Consider the following 17,836-nt stretch of genomic DNA (forward strand, 5'->3'; position numbering starts at 1 on the left):
CATTCTGAGGTGGAAAGACATATGGGAGGAGATTATGCATTCATGGTTTTCTGGACAGAGGTGTTTGTAGGAGAATGAAGGTCCAAGTCATCAAAGCCCTGTCCTTTCAGTCTCCCTGTGAGATTGGGAGGCTTAGACCCTAACTAATGACTAAAGATGATGACTCAATCATCTTGGTATAAGGTCTCGCCGTGTCAAAATAGCAGTTACATAGGGAGGCTCAGATGAAGCATACTGACATAGTAAGGACTTAACTTCTGCTCTTTAGCCCTGTGGTGCACTCCTCTGGGGTCCTCAATACTGAGGACCACAACAACTGGAAAAAGTCATGGGGATGACCAGGTATACCTGGCCATGGCATGTAGATGTCTACTTTTAGGAGTTGGAAGACACCAGTGGTCTGCCTGGATGGTTGCCAATCAAGACGGAGAGGGTTTCATAATGTTGGGGAGTAAATGCCCCCAAACCTGAGGTGACTAGTAAAAATGAAACATCCCTGGAGAAACAAAACCCAATTTTGAAAGGAGTTAAATAAAGCATTCTTGAGCATTTGTAGAGGTCTTAATCTACTATTGGAGTCAGTTTCATGATAAGCACAACTCTACACCCGAAACTACTCCCCTAATTTAATTTTATTTTATTTTTGAAAAGGTGGATGTAACAGTTCTGGACTCAAATGGGATCAAAACAAGATTTCCTTGATTTTGCAATTCTTTTAATTTTACTATATTGCGAGATCACTGTTTAAATTCCAAGTGGTTCCTTATGTTTTTGGAGCATGAAGAGCACATTCTACGACCACCTGAAGTGTAATTTTTACAATAGTTTTATCACGACTAAAAAGTCAGTAGTCCTGGCAATTTGACATTTTACTTCAGATGTAATAGTAGTGAGGCATGAAGAATGTTAATACACTCAACAAAAATATAAACGCAACACTTTTGGTTTTGCTCCCATTTTGAGATGAACTCAAAGATAAAAAAAACTTTTTCCACATACACAATATCACCATTTCCCTCAAATATGTTCACAAACCAGTCTAAATCTGTGATAGTGAGCACTTCTCCTTTGCTGAGATAATCCATCCCACCTCACAGGTGTGCCATATCAAGATGCTGATTAGACACCATGATTAGTGCACAGGTGTGCCTTAGACTGCCCACAATAAAAGGCCACTCTGAAAGGTGCAGTTTTATCACACAGCGCAATGCCACAGATGTCGCAAGATTTGAGGGAGCATGCAATTGGCATGCTGACAGCAGGAATGTCAACCAGAGCTGTTGCTCGTGTATTGAATGTTCATTTCTCTACCATAAGCCGTCTCCAAAGGCATTTCAGAGAATTTGGCAGTACATCCAACCAGCCTCACAACCGCAGACCACGTGTAACCACACCAGCCCAGGACCTCCACATCCAGCATGTTCACCTCCAAGATCGTCTGAGACCAGCCACTCGGACAGCTGCTGAAACAATCGGTTTGCATAACCAAAGAATTTCTGCACAAACTGTCAGAAACCATCTCAGGGAAGCTCATCTGCATGCTCATCATCCTCATCGGGGTCTCGACCTGACTCCAGTTCGTCGTCGTAACCGACTTGAGTGGGCAAATGCTCACATTCGCTGCCGTTTGGCATGTTGGAGAGGTGTTCTCTTCACGGATGAATCCCGGTTCACACTGTTCAGGGCAGATGGCAGACAGCGTGTATGGCGTCGTGTGGATGAGCGGTTTTCTGATGTCAATGTTGTGGATCGAGTGGCCCATGGTGGCGGTGGAGTTATGGTATGGGCAGGCGTCTGTTATGGACGAAGAACACAGGTGCATTTTATTGATGGCATTTTGAATGCACAGAGATACCGTGACGAGATCCTGAGGCCCATTGTTGTGCCATACATCCAAGAACATCACCTCATGTTGCAGCAGGATAATGCACGGCCCCGTGTTGCAAGGATCTGTACACAATTCTTGGGAGCTGAAAATGTCCCAGTTCTTGCATGGCCGGCATACTCGCCGGACATGTCACCCATTGAGCATGTTTGGGATGCTCTGGACCGGCGTATACGACAGCGTGTACCAGTTCCTGCCAATATCCAGCAACTTCGCACAGCCATTGAAGAGGAGTGGACCAACATTCCACAGGCCACAATTGACAACCTGATCAACTCTATGCGAAGGAGATGTGTTGCACTGTATGAGGCAAATGGTGGTCACACCAGATACTGACTGGTATCCCCCCCCAATAAAACAAAACTGCACCTTTCAGAGTGGCCTTTTATTGTGGGCAGTCTAAGGCACACCTGTGCACTAATCATGGTGTCTAATCAGCATCTTGATATGGCACACCTGTGAGGTGGGATGGATTATCTCAGGAAAGGAGAAGTGCTCACTATCACAGATTTAGACTGGTTTGTGAACAATATTTGAGGGAAATGGTGATATTGTGTATGTGGAAAAAGTTTTAGATCTTTGAGTTCATCTCATAGAAAATGGGAGCAAAACCAAAAGTGTTGTGTTTATATTTTTGTTGAGTGTATGTACTGCCAAAAGCATACAAATGTCATAATTCTAACCAGTGATGTTTTTGAAAAGAAATTTACCTGCTGGACTTGACTCATTGACGCGAGCAATAGGCATGTCTGCAAACACAGGTGGATTGTCATTTTCATCCTCTACGTCGAACTTCAGTTCTATTTCATATTCAGCCTTTGTGCCATTACGATATCTGGCCATTCCAGTGATCTGTTCAACAACATAAAAAACAAACAAACACAAAATAAAAAAAAATTACATAAGAATTTTTTTTATGTTAATTTACTGTCTTAATGTATTTATAAGTTGTTTAGGTTGTTTTTATCATACACACAATATTATTATTATTACTTCTATTTTGTAATTTGATTTTTACAATACTTTAACATTTCCCATAATCCCTATGCGCTTCCCAGAATGCACCTCGACCCCAGCAGAGTTCCAGTGTTTCAAAGCCATGTAAACAATGACTAGCAAGGATGTGAATGGCGCAGATTCAGTGACTTTATGAGTGATTATGATGATGACACATTCTCTCAAGTTGAGAGGGTTATTGAGAAGAGGTGTAGCACGTCTGCCATGCCCCGATGTTGTCTTGTTGGCCAGATGTCACAAGGTGTTTACGTTGTACCGTAAACTGGAACTCACGTGACTCACGGACCGCGAGACAGCACGAGATTCACCACTGCGAAACAGTGAATGGACCACAATGGAAACAAGTGTTTTCAGTTTCTTGTGTCATCAATGGATTTTTAATGTATTTGCAATTATATTATGTACTTACAATGAAACTACTAAATAACATCTCATATGCACACACGCATGCACTCCCGCTTTTAATATAAAGTTGATTTCCCGCCCCCTACTGGAACAGCGTGCGAGTCCAAAATGTAATTAACAATGTCCATTGTTATAAGTAATATCAGTAGTTTCTCCAAATATATTAGTCCTATCAATGTTACGTTTTGGAAGTATTCATTCTTGATGCAAAATACATAAGCATACCAAATGGCAAATGTCAGCTCATCCCTGTTTGTCCGTGATCAAAGTTATAAATCAAATCAATTTTATTTATATAGCGCCAAATCACAACAAACAGTTGCCCCAAGGCGCTTTATATTGTAAGGCAAAGCCATACAGTAATTACGGAAAAACCCCAATGGTCAAAACGATCCTCTGTGAGCAAGCACTTGGTGACAGTGGTAAGGAAAAATTCCCTTTTAAGAGGAAGAAACCTCCAGCAGAACCAGGCTCAGGGAGGGGCAGACTTCTGCTGGGACTGGTTGGGGCTGAGGGAGAGAACCAGGAAAAAGACATGCTGTGGAGGGGAGCAGAGATCAATCACTAATGATTAAATGCAGAGTGGTGCATACAGAGCAAAAAGAGAAAGAAACACTCAGTGCATCATGGGAACCCCCCAGCAGTCTAAGTCTATAGCAGCATAACTAAGGGATGGTTCAGGGTCACCTGATCCAGCCCTAACTAAGCTTTAGCAAAAAGGAAAGTTTTAAGCCTAATCTTAAAAGTAGAGAGGGTGTCTGTCTCCCTGATCTGAATTGGGAGCTGGTTCCAGAGGAGAGGAGCCTGAAAGCTGAAGGCTCTGCCTCCCATTCTACTCTTACAAACCCTAGGAACTACAAGTAAGCCTGCAGTCTGAGAGCGAAGCGCTCTATTGGGGTGATATGGTACTACGAGGTCCTTAAGATAAGATGGGACCTGATTATTCAAAACCTTATAAGTAAGAAGAAGAATTTTAAATTCTATTCTAGAATTAACAGGAAGCCAATGAAGAGAAGCCAATATGGGTGAGATATGCTCTCTCCTTCTAGTCCCTGTCAGTACACTAGCTGCAGCATTTTGAATTAACTGAAGGCTTTTCAGGGAACTTTTAGGACAACCTGATAATAATGAATTACAATAGTCCAGCCTAGAGGAAATAAATGCATGAATTAGTTTTTCAGCATCACTCTGAGACAAGACCTTGCTAATTTTAGAGATATTGCGCAAATGCAAAAAAGCAGTCCTACATATTTGTTTAATATGCGCATTGAATGACATATCCTGATCAAAAATGACTCCAAGATTTCTCACAGTATTTACTAGAGGTCAGGGTAAGGATATGGTTAGACACCATGTTTCTAAGATTTGTACAAATGCACACACACACACAGCTTCTTGTATTTTCTGCATTCTGCCGCAAGCAGGTGCTTCTATTTTTACACATGCACAAACAGAGTTGGTGGCAGAAGACATCGAAGCCAGTACAGTTTTGGTACTGGTGGTTGGCTCTCACTGCGGTATTGTATCACTTCCTGTTCCAAAGCACAGCAGTGTTTTGCTGTATCTGTTAGCTGTTTAATCTGCGCAGTTAGATTGATCTAGTTACCTAGATAACGATTTGTTTCACAGTGTAATCTTCACGTGCCTTAACTAAAGCACTCCCTCTGCTGAATCACCTCTAAATTATTTACACATTATTCACTTTGTGTGTCTTTAGGAATCTGCTAGCTTAGCGCAGCTACTAGCTCTTAGCCGGTTTAGCATGGCGGCTTCTCCTGTCTTTCCCGCACTTTTCTGCTCTGGGTGTGAAATGTTTAGTTATTCCTTGGCCTCCTTAAGCAGTAATGGTACTTGTAATAAGTGTAGCTTATTCGTAGCTTTGGAGGCCAGGCTGGGCGAATTGGAGACTCGGCTCCACACCGTGGAAAATTCTACAGCTAGCCAGGCCCCTGTAGTCGGTGCGGACCAAGGTAGCTTAGCCGCCGTTAGTTTCCCTCTGGCAGATCCCGAGCAGCCGGGAAAGCAGGCCGACTGGGTGACTGTGAGGAGGAAGCGTAGTTCTAAACAGAAGCCCCGTGTACACCGCCAACCCGTTCACATTTCTAACCGTTTTTCCCCACTCGACGACACACCCGCCGAGGATCAAACTCTGGTTATTGGCGACTCTGTTTTGAGAAATGTGAAGTTAGGGACACCAGCAACCATAGTCAATTGTCTTCCGGGGGCCAGAGCAGGCGACATTGAAGGAAATTTGAAACTGCTGGCTAAGGCTAAGCGTAAATTTGGTAAGATTGTAATTCACGTCGGCAGTAATGACACCCGGTTACGCCAATCGGAGGTCACTAAAATTAACACTGAATCGGTGTGTAACTTTGCAAAAACAATGTCGGACTCTGTAGTTTTCTCTGGGCCCCTCCCCAATTGGACCGGGAGTGACATGTTTAGCCGCATGTTCTCCCTGAATTGCTGGTTGTCTGAGTGGTGTCCAAAAAATGAGGTGGGCTTCATAGATAATTGGCAAAGCTTCTGGGGAAAACCTGGTCTTGTTAGGAGAGATGGCATCCATCCCACTTTGGATGGAGCAGCTCTCATTTCTAGAAATCTGGCCAATTTTCTTAAATCCTCCAAACCGTGACTATCCAGGGTTGGGACCAGGAAGCAGAGTTGTAGTCTTACACACCTCTCTGCAGCTTCTCTCCCCCTGCCATCCCCTCATTACCCCATCCCCGTAGAGACGGTGCCTGATCCCAGACCACCAATAACCAGCAAAAATCTATTTAAGCATAAAAATTCAAAAAGAAAAAATAATATATCACCTTCAACTGCAACACAGACTAAAACAGTTAAATGTGGTCTATTAAACATTAGGTCTCTCTCTTCTAAGTCCCTGTTAGTAAATGATATAATAACTGATCAACATATTGATTTATTCTGCCTTACAGAAACCTGGTTACAGCAGGATGAATATGTTAGTTTAAATGAGTCAACACCCCCGAGTCCCACTGCCAGAATGCTCGTAGCACGGGCCGAGGCGGAGGATTAGCAGCAATTTTCCATTCCAGCTTATTAATTAATCAAAAACCCAGACAGAGCTTTAATTCATTTGAAAGCTTGACTCTTAGTCTTGTCCATCCAAATTGGAAGTCCCAAAAACCAGTTTTATTTGTTATTATCTATCGTCCACCTGGTCGTTACTGTGAGTTTCTTTGTGAAGTTTCAGACCTTTTGTCTGACTTAGTGCTTAGCTCAGATAAGATAATTATAGTGGGCGATTTTAACATCCACACAGATGCTGAGAATGACAGCCTCAACACTGCATTTAATCTATTATTAGACTCAATTGGCTTTGCTCAAAATGTAAATGAGTCCACCCACCACTTTAATCATATCTTAGATCTTGTTCTGACTTATGGTATGGAAATTGAAGACTTAACAGTATTCCCTGAAAACTCCCTTCTGTCTGATCATTTCTTAATATCTTTTACATTTACTCTGATGGACTACCCAGCAGTGGGAAATCAGTTTCATTACACTAGAAGTCTTTCAGAAAGCACTGCAACTAGGTTTAAGGATATGATTCCTTCTTTATGTTCTCTAATGCCATATACCAACACAGTGCAGAGTAGCTACCTAAACTCTGTAAGTGAGACAGAGTATCTCGTCAATAGTTTTACATCCTCATTGAAGACAACTTTGGATGCTGTAGCTCCTCTGAAAAAGAGAGCTTTAAATCAGAAGTGCCTGACTCCGTGGTATAACTCACAAACTCGCAGCTTAAAGCAGATAACCCGTAAGTTGGAGAGGAAATGGCGTCTCACTAATTTAGAAGATCTTCACTTAGGCTGGAAAAAGAGTCTGTTGCTCTATAAAAAAGCCCTCCGTAAAGCTAGGACATCTTACTACTCATCACTAATTGAAGAAAATAAGAACAACCCCAGGTTTCTTTTCAGCACTGTAGCCAGGCTGACAAAGAGTCAGAGCTCTACTGAGCCGAATATTCCTTTAACTAGTAATGACTTTGTGACTTTCTTTGCTAATAAAATTTTAACTATTAGAGAAAAAATTACTCATAACCATCCCAAAGACGTATCGTTATCTTTGGCTGCTTTCAGTGATGCCGGTATTTGGTTAGACTCTTTCTCTCAGATTGTTCTGTCTGAGTTATTTTCATTAGTTACTTCATCCAAACCATCAACATGTCTATTAGACCCCATTCCTACCAGGCTGCTCACTGACCTCAGTGCTGCTTTTGATACTGTTGACCATGAAATTTTATTACAGAGATTAGAGCATGCCATAGGTATTAAAGGCACTGCGCTGCGGTGGTTTGAATCATATTTATCTAATAGATTACAATTTGTTCATGTAAATGGGGAATCTTCTTCACAGACTAAGGTTAATTATGGAGTTCCACAAGGTTCTGTGCTAGGACCAATTTTATTCACTTTATACATGCTTCCCTTAGGCGGTATTATTAGACGGCATTGCTTAAATTTTCATTGTTACGCAGCGGATATCCAGCTTTATCTATCCATGAAGCCAGAGGACACACACCAATTAGCTAAACTGCAGGATTGTCTTACAGACATAAAGACATGGATGACCTCTAATTTCCTGCTTTTAAACTCAGATAAAACTGAAGTTATTGTACTTGGCCCCACAAATCTTATAAACATGGTGTCTAACCAGATCCTTACTCTGGATGGCATTACCCTGACCTCTAGTAATACTGTGAGAAATCTTGGAGTCATTTTTGATCAGGATATGTCATTCAAAGCGCATATTAAACAAATATGTAGGACTGCTTTTTTGCATTTGCGCAATATCTCTAAAATTAGAAAGGTCTTGTCTCAGAGTGATGCTGAATAACTAATTCATGCATTTATTTCCTCTAGGCTGGACTATTGTAATTCATTATTATCAGGTTGTCCTAAAAGTTCCCTGAAAAGCCTTCAGTTAATTCAAAATGCTGCAGCTAGAGTACTAACGGGGACTAGAAGGAGAGAGCATATCTCACCCATATTGGCCTCTCTTCATTGGCTTCCTGTTAATTCTAGAATAGAATTTAAAATTCTTCTTCTTACTTATAAGGTTTTGAATAATCAGGTCCCATCTTATCTTAGGGACCTCATAGTACCATATCACCCCAATAGAGCGCTTCGCTATCAGACTGCAGGCTTACTTGTAGTTCCTAGGGTTTGTAAGAGTAGAATGGGAGGCAGAGCCTTCAGCTTTCAGGCTCCTCTCCTGTGGAACCAGCTCCCAATTCAGATCAGGGAGACAGACACCCTCTCTACTTTTAGGATTAGGCTTAAAACTTTCCTTTTTGCTAAAGCTTATAGTTAGGGCTGGATCAGGGGACCCTGAACCATCCCTTAGTTATGCTGCTATAGACTTAGACTGCTGGGGGGTTCCCATGATGCACTGAGTGTTTCTTTCTCTTTTTGCTCTGTATGCACCACTCTGCATTTAATCATTAGTGATTGATCTCTGCTCCCCTCCACAGCATGTCTTTTTCCTGGTTCTCTCCCTCAGCCCCAACCAGTCCCAGCAGAAGACTGCCCCTCCCTGAGCCTGGTTCTGCTGGAGGTTTCTTCCTGTTAAAAGGGAGTTTTTCCTTCCCACTGTCGCCAAGTGCTTGCTCACAGGGGGTTGTTTTGACCGTTGGGGTTTTTACGTAATTATTGTATGGCCTTGCCTTACAATATAAAGCGGCTTGGGGCAACTGTTTGTTGTGATTTGGCGCTATATAAATAAAACTGATTGATTAAAATTGATTGATTTATTGATGACACTTAACTCACTTATGGTAATGGCAACATGACACTTAACTAAACTGACTAAATCAACTGAACTACAAAAACACAATAAATGACACTAAGAACACTGTTAAACTAACATGAACTGCAATAAAAACATTTAAAACTTCAAAAACCCCAAACTTGCATGGTGCATTGCAGCACAATGTCCATTGATCCCTGTTGTTAGCTAATTTTCTACAAAAATATTAGTCGTATCAACATTCTGTTCTCGCAGCATTCATCCTTGACCAGAGGTGGGCACAGTTCCAATAATCTGATAACCGATAATTATCAAAGATAAAGTTTTCATTATCGGATTATCTTTTCAGATAACTTTGAAAACCATTCTTCTTCTTTGTGTTTCGGCTGTTCCCGTCAGGGGTTGCCACAGCAGATCAATCGTTTCCATCTCACCCTGTCCTCTGTATCTTCCTCTGTCACACCAACCACGTGCATGTTGTCTCTCAGCACATCCATGAACCTCCTCTTTGGTCTCCTTCTTCTCCTCCTGCCTGGGGGCTCCATCCTCAGCATCCTTCTCCCTATATACCCTGGGTCCCTCCTCTGCACATGTCCAAACCATCTCAATCTCGCCTCTCTGACTTTGTCTCCAAATCGTCCCACCTGAGCTGTCCCTATGATATGTTCATTCCTAATCTTGTCCATTCTTGTCACTCCCAAAGAGAATCTCAACATCTTCAGCTCTGCCACCTCCAGCTCTGCCTCCTGTCTTTTTGTTAGTGCCACTGTCTCTAAACCATACAACATAGCTGGTCTCACTACTGTTTTGTAAACTTTCCCCTTCACTCTTGCTGATATTCTTCGGTCACAAATCACTCCTGCCACCTTTCTCCACCCACTCCACCCTGCCTGCACTCTCTTCTTCACCTCTCTACCACACTCTCCATTACTTTGAACAGTTGACCCCAAATATTTAAACTCATCTACTTTCACCACTTCTACTCCTTGTAACTGCACTATTCCACTGGGTTCCCTCTCATTCACACACATGTACTCAATCTTGCTTCTACTGACTTTCATTCCCCTTCTCTCCAAAGCATATCTCTACTTCTCCAGACTAGACTCAACTTGCTGTCTACTCTCACTACAGATCACAATGTCATCTGCAAACATCATAGTCCATGGGGACTCCTGTCTGATCTCATCTGTCAACCTGTCCATCACCACTGCAAACAAGAAAGGACTCAGAGCTGATCCTTGGTGTAATCCCACCTCCACCTTGAATGAGTCTGTCATTCCGACTGCGCATCTCACCGCTGTCACACTATTCTTGTACATGTCCTGCACTACCCTAACATACTTCTCTGCCACTCCAGACTTCCTCATACAATGCCACAACTCTTCTCTTGGCACCCTATCATTAGCTTTTTCTAAGTCCACAAACACACAATGTAACTCTTTCTGTCCTTCTCTGTACTTTTCCAACAGTATTCTCAGAGCAAACATTGCATCTGTAGTGCTCTTTCTCGGCATGAAACCATATTGCTGCTCACAGATCTTCACCTGTTTTCTAAGCCTAGCTTCTACTACTCTTTCCCATAACTTCATGCTGTGGCTGATCAGCTTTATGCCTCTGTAGTTACTGCAGCTCTGCACATCACCCTTGTTCTTGAAAATAGGAACCAGCACACTTCGTCTCCACTCCTCAGGCATCCTCTCACTTTCCAAGATTTTATTAAACAATCTGGTTAGAAACTCTACTGCCATCTCTCCTAGACATTTCCATGCCTCCATTGGAATGTCATCTGGACCAACTGCCTTACCACTCTTCATCCTCTTCATAGCAGCCCTCACTTCTTCCTTGCTAATCTCTTTTACTTCCTGATTTACTCTTATTTACTTTAATTTAAAGCATCAGTGGGCACGAACAACATTAAAAGGTTTCTGTATTTCTGTCTGTGGGGTGAGGATGTGGAACAGATTGGGAGTGGGGCTCAAGCAATGTCCAAGCATGAACCAGTTCAAACAGCGGTACAAAAATATGTTTTTTTCTGGGTATAGGGAGGAGGAAGGGTAATGAGGGTTAGGGTGTTTTTGTTTTTTGCTTCGGCTTATAAATATATAGTATTTTGTATGTAAGTAGGTATGTGTGGGTGTATATTTATGTTTGTGTATATATATGTGTATATATGTATATATTGATATCGGTTTAGGTGTGTAGGAATCTGTGTATATGTGGCAAAGGGTATTACTGGTTGTGGGGAAGAAGGGGTAGGGATAAATAAGCTGATGCTTCACCCTACCCCTTTTCGGACATGTTGGGTACACAGTAGGAACTTTTTTGTTGTTGTCTTTACTGATCTATCTTGTAATTGTTGTTGTATCAAATGTTCGAAATAAACAGTTTTCATTCATTCATTCATTCTCACCACATTATCCAGCCTTTTGTCTCGCTCATTTTCTTTATTCATCAACTCTTCAAAATATTCCCTCCACCTTCTCAGCACACACTCCTCACTTGTCAGCACATTACCATGTGCATCTTTTACCACCCTAACCTGCTGCACATCCTTTCCAGCTCTGTCCCTTTGTCTGGCCAATCGGTACAAGTCCTTTTCTCCTTCCTTACTATTCAACTTCTTGTACAGCTCGCAATATGCCTTTTCCTTTGCTTTTGCCACTTCTCTTCTCGCCTTACACCGCATCTCCTTGTACTCCTGTCTACTTTCTTCATCTCTCCAACTATCCCAAAACTTTTTCGCCAACCTCTTTCTCCTTATGCTTTCCTGGACCTCTTCATTCCACCACCAAGTCTCCTTGTCTTCTTTCCACTGTCCAGATGTCATACCCAGTACTGCCCTAGCTGTCTCCCTCACCACATCTGCAGTAGTTTTCCAGTTGTCCAAAATTGCTTCCCCTCCAACTAGTGCTTCTCTCACCTGCTCGCTAAATTTCACACAACAGTCTTCCTCCTTCAGCTTCCACCATCTGATCCTTTGTTGAGCTCTCACTCTCTTCTTCTTCTTTACCTCTAAAGTCATCCTACAAACAACCATCCTATGCTGTCTAGTGACACTCTCTCCTGCTACCACCTTACAGTCTGTGATTTCTTTTAGCTTGCATCTCCTATAAAGAATGTAGTCCACCTGTGTGCACCTTTCTCCACTCATATATGTTACCCTGTGCTCCTCCCTTTTCTTAAAGTAGGTATTCACCAGAGCCATTTCCATCCTTTTTGCAAAATCAACTACCATCTGTCCTTCCCCATTCCTATCCTTGATACCATATCTACCCATTACTTCCTCATCACCTCTGTTCCCTTCACCAACATGCCTATTGAAGTCTGCTCCTATCACCACTCTTTCATGCTTGGGCACACTCTCCACCACCTCATCTAACACACTCCAGAAATCTTCTTTCTCCTTCATCTCACAACCTACCTGTGGGGCATATGCACTGATGATATTCATCATCACCCCTTCAATTTCCAACTTCACACTCATCACCCTGTCAGACACTCGCTTAACCTCCAACACACTTTAACATACTCTTCCTTTAAAATGACCCCAACACCATTTCTCTTCCTGTCCTCACCATGGTACAACAACTTGTACCCACCGCCGATGCTCCTGCTCTTACTTCCTTTCCACTTGGTCTGTTGCACACACAATATGTCTACCTTTCTCCTCTCCATCATATCAGCCAGCTCTCTCCCTTTACCAGTCATGCTACCAACATTCAAAGTCCCCACTCTCATTTCCACCCTTCTAGTTTTCTTCTTCTCCCGCTGTTGCTAACTTTGAAAACCATTATCGGACTAATTATCTTCCGATAAATTTTTGTCAGATAATTTTTAGACTGTTAACGTGGTAAACAAAGGCGAACAGATGTGTAGTTCTACCCTCTGCAAACACAGGAGTGCTGCTTCTAGAAAAATGCTCTATCCTCTGCAGGCAAAGGAGAACTGGCCACAAAAGCAACAAAACAACAACAACAACAACAAAAACTCATTTCTTTTAACCCCATACTGATACATGGCCAATATCACCCAAGTCATCCAGAGGCATAAAGTTTTAACTTATGGTTCAAATTTTAACCAAACTTATTTCGAACAAGTTATTTAAATTAATGTCACTTCTTAAGTTTTATAAAGTGAAAATATCACATATGTTTTAGTTTTAAAGTAATATGCTAATTTTTAAGGTTTTAGTGTGGGCATGCTGTGTCCAGGTGCATTATGGGTGATAGGGTAATCTCAGTAGGTTCACGACAGGAAAATGCATTTGAGACACTCTGATCAGGACAACAGCATTAAACTCTAGTGCCTAAAACTCTCGTGAATCTATATGCATCTATAAATAAATCTATCTATAAATCATCTATGCATAAATATATGCATTTAAGAGGCATCTTAAACGTAGCATGTAGCAACACAGATTATCTGGAATTTTGTGTTTGCAAGTTTTCAAGGTCTCTACTGCCATCTACTGACCAGTAGTGTTCATGGCAGTATTCAGACTGAAGCTGGGCTGATATTTTCAATCACTGTACTCGGTTCCACCTCAAACTGTACCACAGAATTGCACGGTGTAAAAGTTCAGATCACACGATTTATGTTCTCACACACATTTTACATTCGTCGGACTTGTGTTTCCAGAAGCAAAATGTAAACAGAAGCTTTTTTCAAATTTAATTTACAAAAACTCTTGATGGGAGACATCAAAGTTTAAAAACAAAACAACAACAACAAAAAAAATTATTACAAGACAGGTCTGCGGTGTTTGCACAGGCACCGTGTGAGAGGTGGTTGTGAGATGTTAAACGCAGCTCGTTACTCCATGTATACTAAATGATGCAGGATGCGTGATTAACCTGAAAGTCGGTGCGGTCCAAAAAATTGTCGCACAAATGAAAAATCAGCTGAAAAAGGGCCAAAACTCGCACTGGCAACAGTAGATCATGGCAGTGTTCTATTTATTTTGACACCGGTTATATCAGACCGTTATCTAATTACAACGTGGCTTTCTTTTTTTTTTTTTTAAAATGCTTTTTTTTTTTTTTACAAATAAAAAATGGCATATTTTACAAAAGCACTTGTCAGTTGCTTCTGTGCATGGGGCAGGGCAGTCAAGGACAGAAGTGCTGACTCATTGTTTGGGTCTGCTGTTGCTTTTGGTCCTTCCAAAAGCGATCATTGTTAAAACTCAAAATCAGCTTGTTTAGTAGTTGCAAGTGTACCAGAGACATACTGGAATTTAATGGTTATCTGTAACTTCCGATACATTTTTGGGTGGTTCATTGTTTTAGCTTTATCGAGTATAACTTTTCAGTTATCTGATTATCTGTTATCGAAGTTACTTTTTTGGTTATCTGTGCCCACCGCTGTCCTTGACCCAAAATACATAAGCATACTGAACGGAAAATGTCAGCTCTCCCCAGTTTGTCTGTGTAGCCTCTGTATGCATGTGCGCATACAGAGGCTACTTGGCTATTATAATATAGATAATTAATTATTGTTAGTCCCTTTGGCTTCTCCCTTGTTTCACTCGGGGTCGACACAGCAGATCGGAGGTAGATCTGCTTGTTTATTTGCCACACGTTTTATACCTGTTGTGCTTTGTGACGCAACTCCACTTTACATGAAGAATGGGTAGGGGTCATCTTGAGCCAGGAACTCTCTGCACCAGAAAAAGTCCACTTGACCGCTTGACCAGCCCTACCTTATTTTAGTATTATTGTAATATTAAATAATATTTATTTTCAGATTTTATACTGAAACATCACACAGCTGTATATATTATGCATTCACTTGTATAAAACACAAAGAAAACATTTTCACAAGACTTTTGGTGTCAAAGAATTAAATTGACTATTCAAGCCTAGAAAAAAAAGAGGAAAAATATAACCTTAAACTCAAACCATCTTTATTCAAATATTTCTTTGCTGACCAAACAATAATGAATGTTGACTCTCTGCAGTTATACATAGACTCTGGGCTGAAAACATTGAAATTCACCCAAAATACTTCTTCTGCTCCTTCAGTTCTTGATGGATTTTTATAAGCCCTGTTCACAATTCTTCCTCACAAAATTTAGAAAATTTGGGAAAATACAGAGTCTGTGGTCAAAACAGTTAAATTCACCCAAAGTGCTTCTCCTGTGTCAGTTTCTGACCAATTTTAATTATGATGGGTTTGTGTGATTCATCTTAGCACTGTTAAAGGTTATTTCTTTCAGAATTATGAAATTTTGAATTTGTGGGAAAAAAAATATACTTTTAGTAATTTAACACTCTTATTCGCCTTCTGGGAAATTTCACATCACTCCACCGAGAAGCTATAATTGGTGGTGCAACAGGAAAAAAAAAAAAGCAAAATGCAGAGTTTCTCCAGGCATGACCCTGTAGGCCTACATTGAATAAAGAGGGACCTAATGAAATTACTTCAAGGATTCAAAGGATTCAAAGGATTCAAAAGAATTTTATTGTCATATGACCAAAGGAACATGTTCCCTGCACAATGACCAGCTCCAGATGTATATCCTGCCTTAGGTCAACAGCAGGACTGAGCAAACCTTGACCGGCCTCATGACGACAGACAACACACACATAACACACACATAAGCCGGCCCGGTACATGAACACATATAAAAAGCACACACAAGGTAAAACTTGGGAAAGAAAAACCTTCAGCTGCATGATTCAATGCAGCAGCAATGCAGGAAAAAACCCATCAGCACAATGAACAATGATCACACACAACAACAGGACGAGAGACGACGACCGAGATTTGTAAGAGTCCAGTTATCAGACAGAACACCCGGAGGCTGCCTTTAGGCACCATCAACGGCCTTGCTCGTCCATTCTGAAGGGAGGAGGGGCCCAGCCCTGAACAGTTCACTGTCCACAGTCAACGACAGAGCTGGAGAAGCTGAGGGCGGAGGAAGACGAGGGGAGTGAGGCATGAGCGTTGTTCTTCTCCAGGAGGTTTTTATCACAGCGGCCTTGAAGTGCAGCTGTGTTTTGGGAAGCCGAATGAAAATCCAGACTAGCAGATGCCTGAAAGATTCCACAGTCTGAGACAGAGTGGCTTCCAATACATCTGAATTAGGAGAGGAGATGTGGTCATTACTGACGATCAATGCGGTTTTCCAGTGCAGCCATCCTACCGGAGATGGTATCCAATGCGCGGTTAACACCCGCCGACTGAGCTGACATTGCCCTTCCAATCGAATCAATCATGTGGGGCAGCCTGGACTTGCCAATTATTGCCGCTTCCACTTTCTTAATTTTCCGGTAAACCAGCGCTATGCCCGCTCCACACAGCAGGAACCCGGTCACCACCATGCCAAATATATACACATCTTCGACGTCCTCCACAGACAGCATGTAAAGGCACATGACCTGCCATTTCCTCCAACTGTCCATCACGTAACCCATCACATGTGTCCCGGCAGGACAGTTCATGTGTTCATTTTTTCTTGTAGAAAAAATAGTGTCAATTGCGTTCAGAGACCACTTTAACAGATCCATTTTTGCTGTTTCCAGAAGAGCAAAGCTGGCAGCCTCACAGACAACATGCCACAGAAGCAGGAAAGATAAGGAGGGAGGGAGAAGAGAAAAATACGACTGTCTCGGCTGAGAGCAAGGAGGCAAAAAAAAAAAAAACTGGTTCAACTGGTTCGGGCATTCAACTGGTTTGTGAATGTTGATTTCATCCACACTGTCAGCTTGATTACTTTAGATCATGATAAATTCTGGTGAATAAATTTCAATGTGAAAATGTTGCTACATTATTTATTATGAATGGATTGTATATTTTGGGTTCTTGCCCTATAACTGCTGGGATAGCCTCCAGCTACATCCCCACCCACTCCCGTGACCCTAGAAATGAATCAATGAATGAATTAAAAAATATCTTAGGGTTACATGTAAATTGACTACATAAGCTAGTTGATTAATTGATGAGTGCACTCACAATGTAAGTGTCTATTTCTTCTCGGTCCAATGTTCCACGAACACGTACTATTCCAGTCTTCTCCTCCACCACAAACTGGTTCACAGGGTGTCTATTGGCCCCAGGGCCATGGAGGCTGTAGAACATCTGCTCTTCTTTGTCGTTGTCTGACCTGATCTGAGAACAAATAGCAAAAGTCTTGAATTATCAAACACCACTTCAGAGAATTGCAGTAGAAAGCATGATCGGCATAAAATGAAGCTGAATTAACAAGTCATACTACTCATCACTCATCTTCAACCGCTTATCTGGGATCAGGTTGCTGGGGCAACAGCTCTAGCAGACTTCCCTTTCTTTTTAGACTGTTAACCTTTTCTCTGACTGGGGGATCTCGAGGCGTTTCCAGGCCGATGTGGAGATATAATCTCTCCACCTAGTCCTGGGTTTTCCCCGGGGTATCCTCTCAGATGGACGTGCCTGGAACACCTCCCTAGGGAGGCGCCCAGGAGATATCCTTACCAGATGCTTGAACCACCTCAGCTGGCTCCTTTCAATGTGAAGGAGCAGCGGCTCTCCTCCAAGCTCCTCACTAATGACTGAACTTCTCACCCTATCTCGAAGGGAGACACCAGCCACCCTCCTGAGGAAACCCATTTCAGGTGCTTGTACACGAGATCTAGTTCTTTCAGTCATAACCAAACCCTCATAACCATAGATGAGAGTAGGAATGAAGATTGGCCAGTAGATTGAGCACTTTGCCTTTTGGCTCAGCTCCCTTTTCGTCACAACAATATGGTAGAGTGAATGCAACAC

General features: G+C 42.0%; 1 protein-coding gene across 1 annotated transcript in view; it reads right to left on the reverse strand.

The window, feature by feature from the left end:
- The window catches only part of LOC117518144 (desmoglein-2-like), a 47,277-nt gene that overhangs the window by 1,362 nt on the left and 28,079 nt on the right, over positions 1 to 17,836 (reverse strand). The window contains exons 3-4 of the mRNA XM_034179205.1: positions 17,045 to 17,200; positions 2,596 to 2,737 (exon numbers count right to left, since the gene is read on the reverse strand). Of these exons, the coding sequence (XP_034035096.1) occupies positions 2,596 to 2,737; positions 17,045 to 17,200 (298 nt within the window). The remainder of the gene's footprint in view (positions 1 to 2,595; positions 2,738 to 17,044; positions 17,201 to 17,836) is intronic.

This window comes from Thalassophryne amazonica, chromosome 10 (assembly GCF_902500255.1).
Source record: "Thalassophryne amazonica chromosome 10, fThaAma1.1, whole genome shotgun sequence".
In the NCBI taxonomy this organism is placed as follows: Eukaryota; Metazoa; Chordata; class Actinopteri; order Batrachoidiformes; family Batrachoididae; genus Thalassophryne; species Thalassophryne amazonica.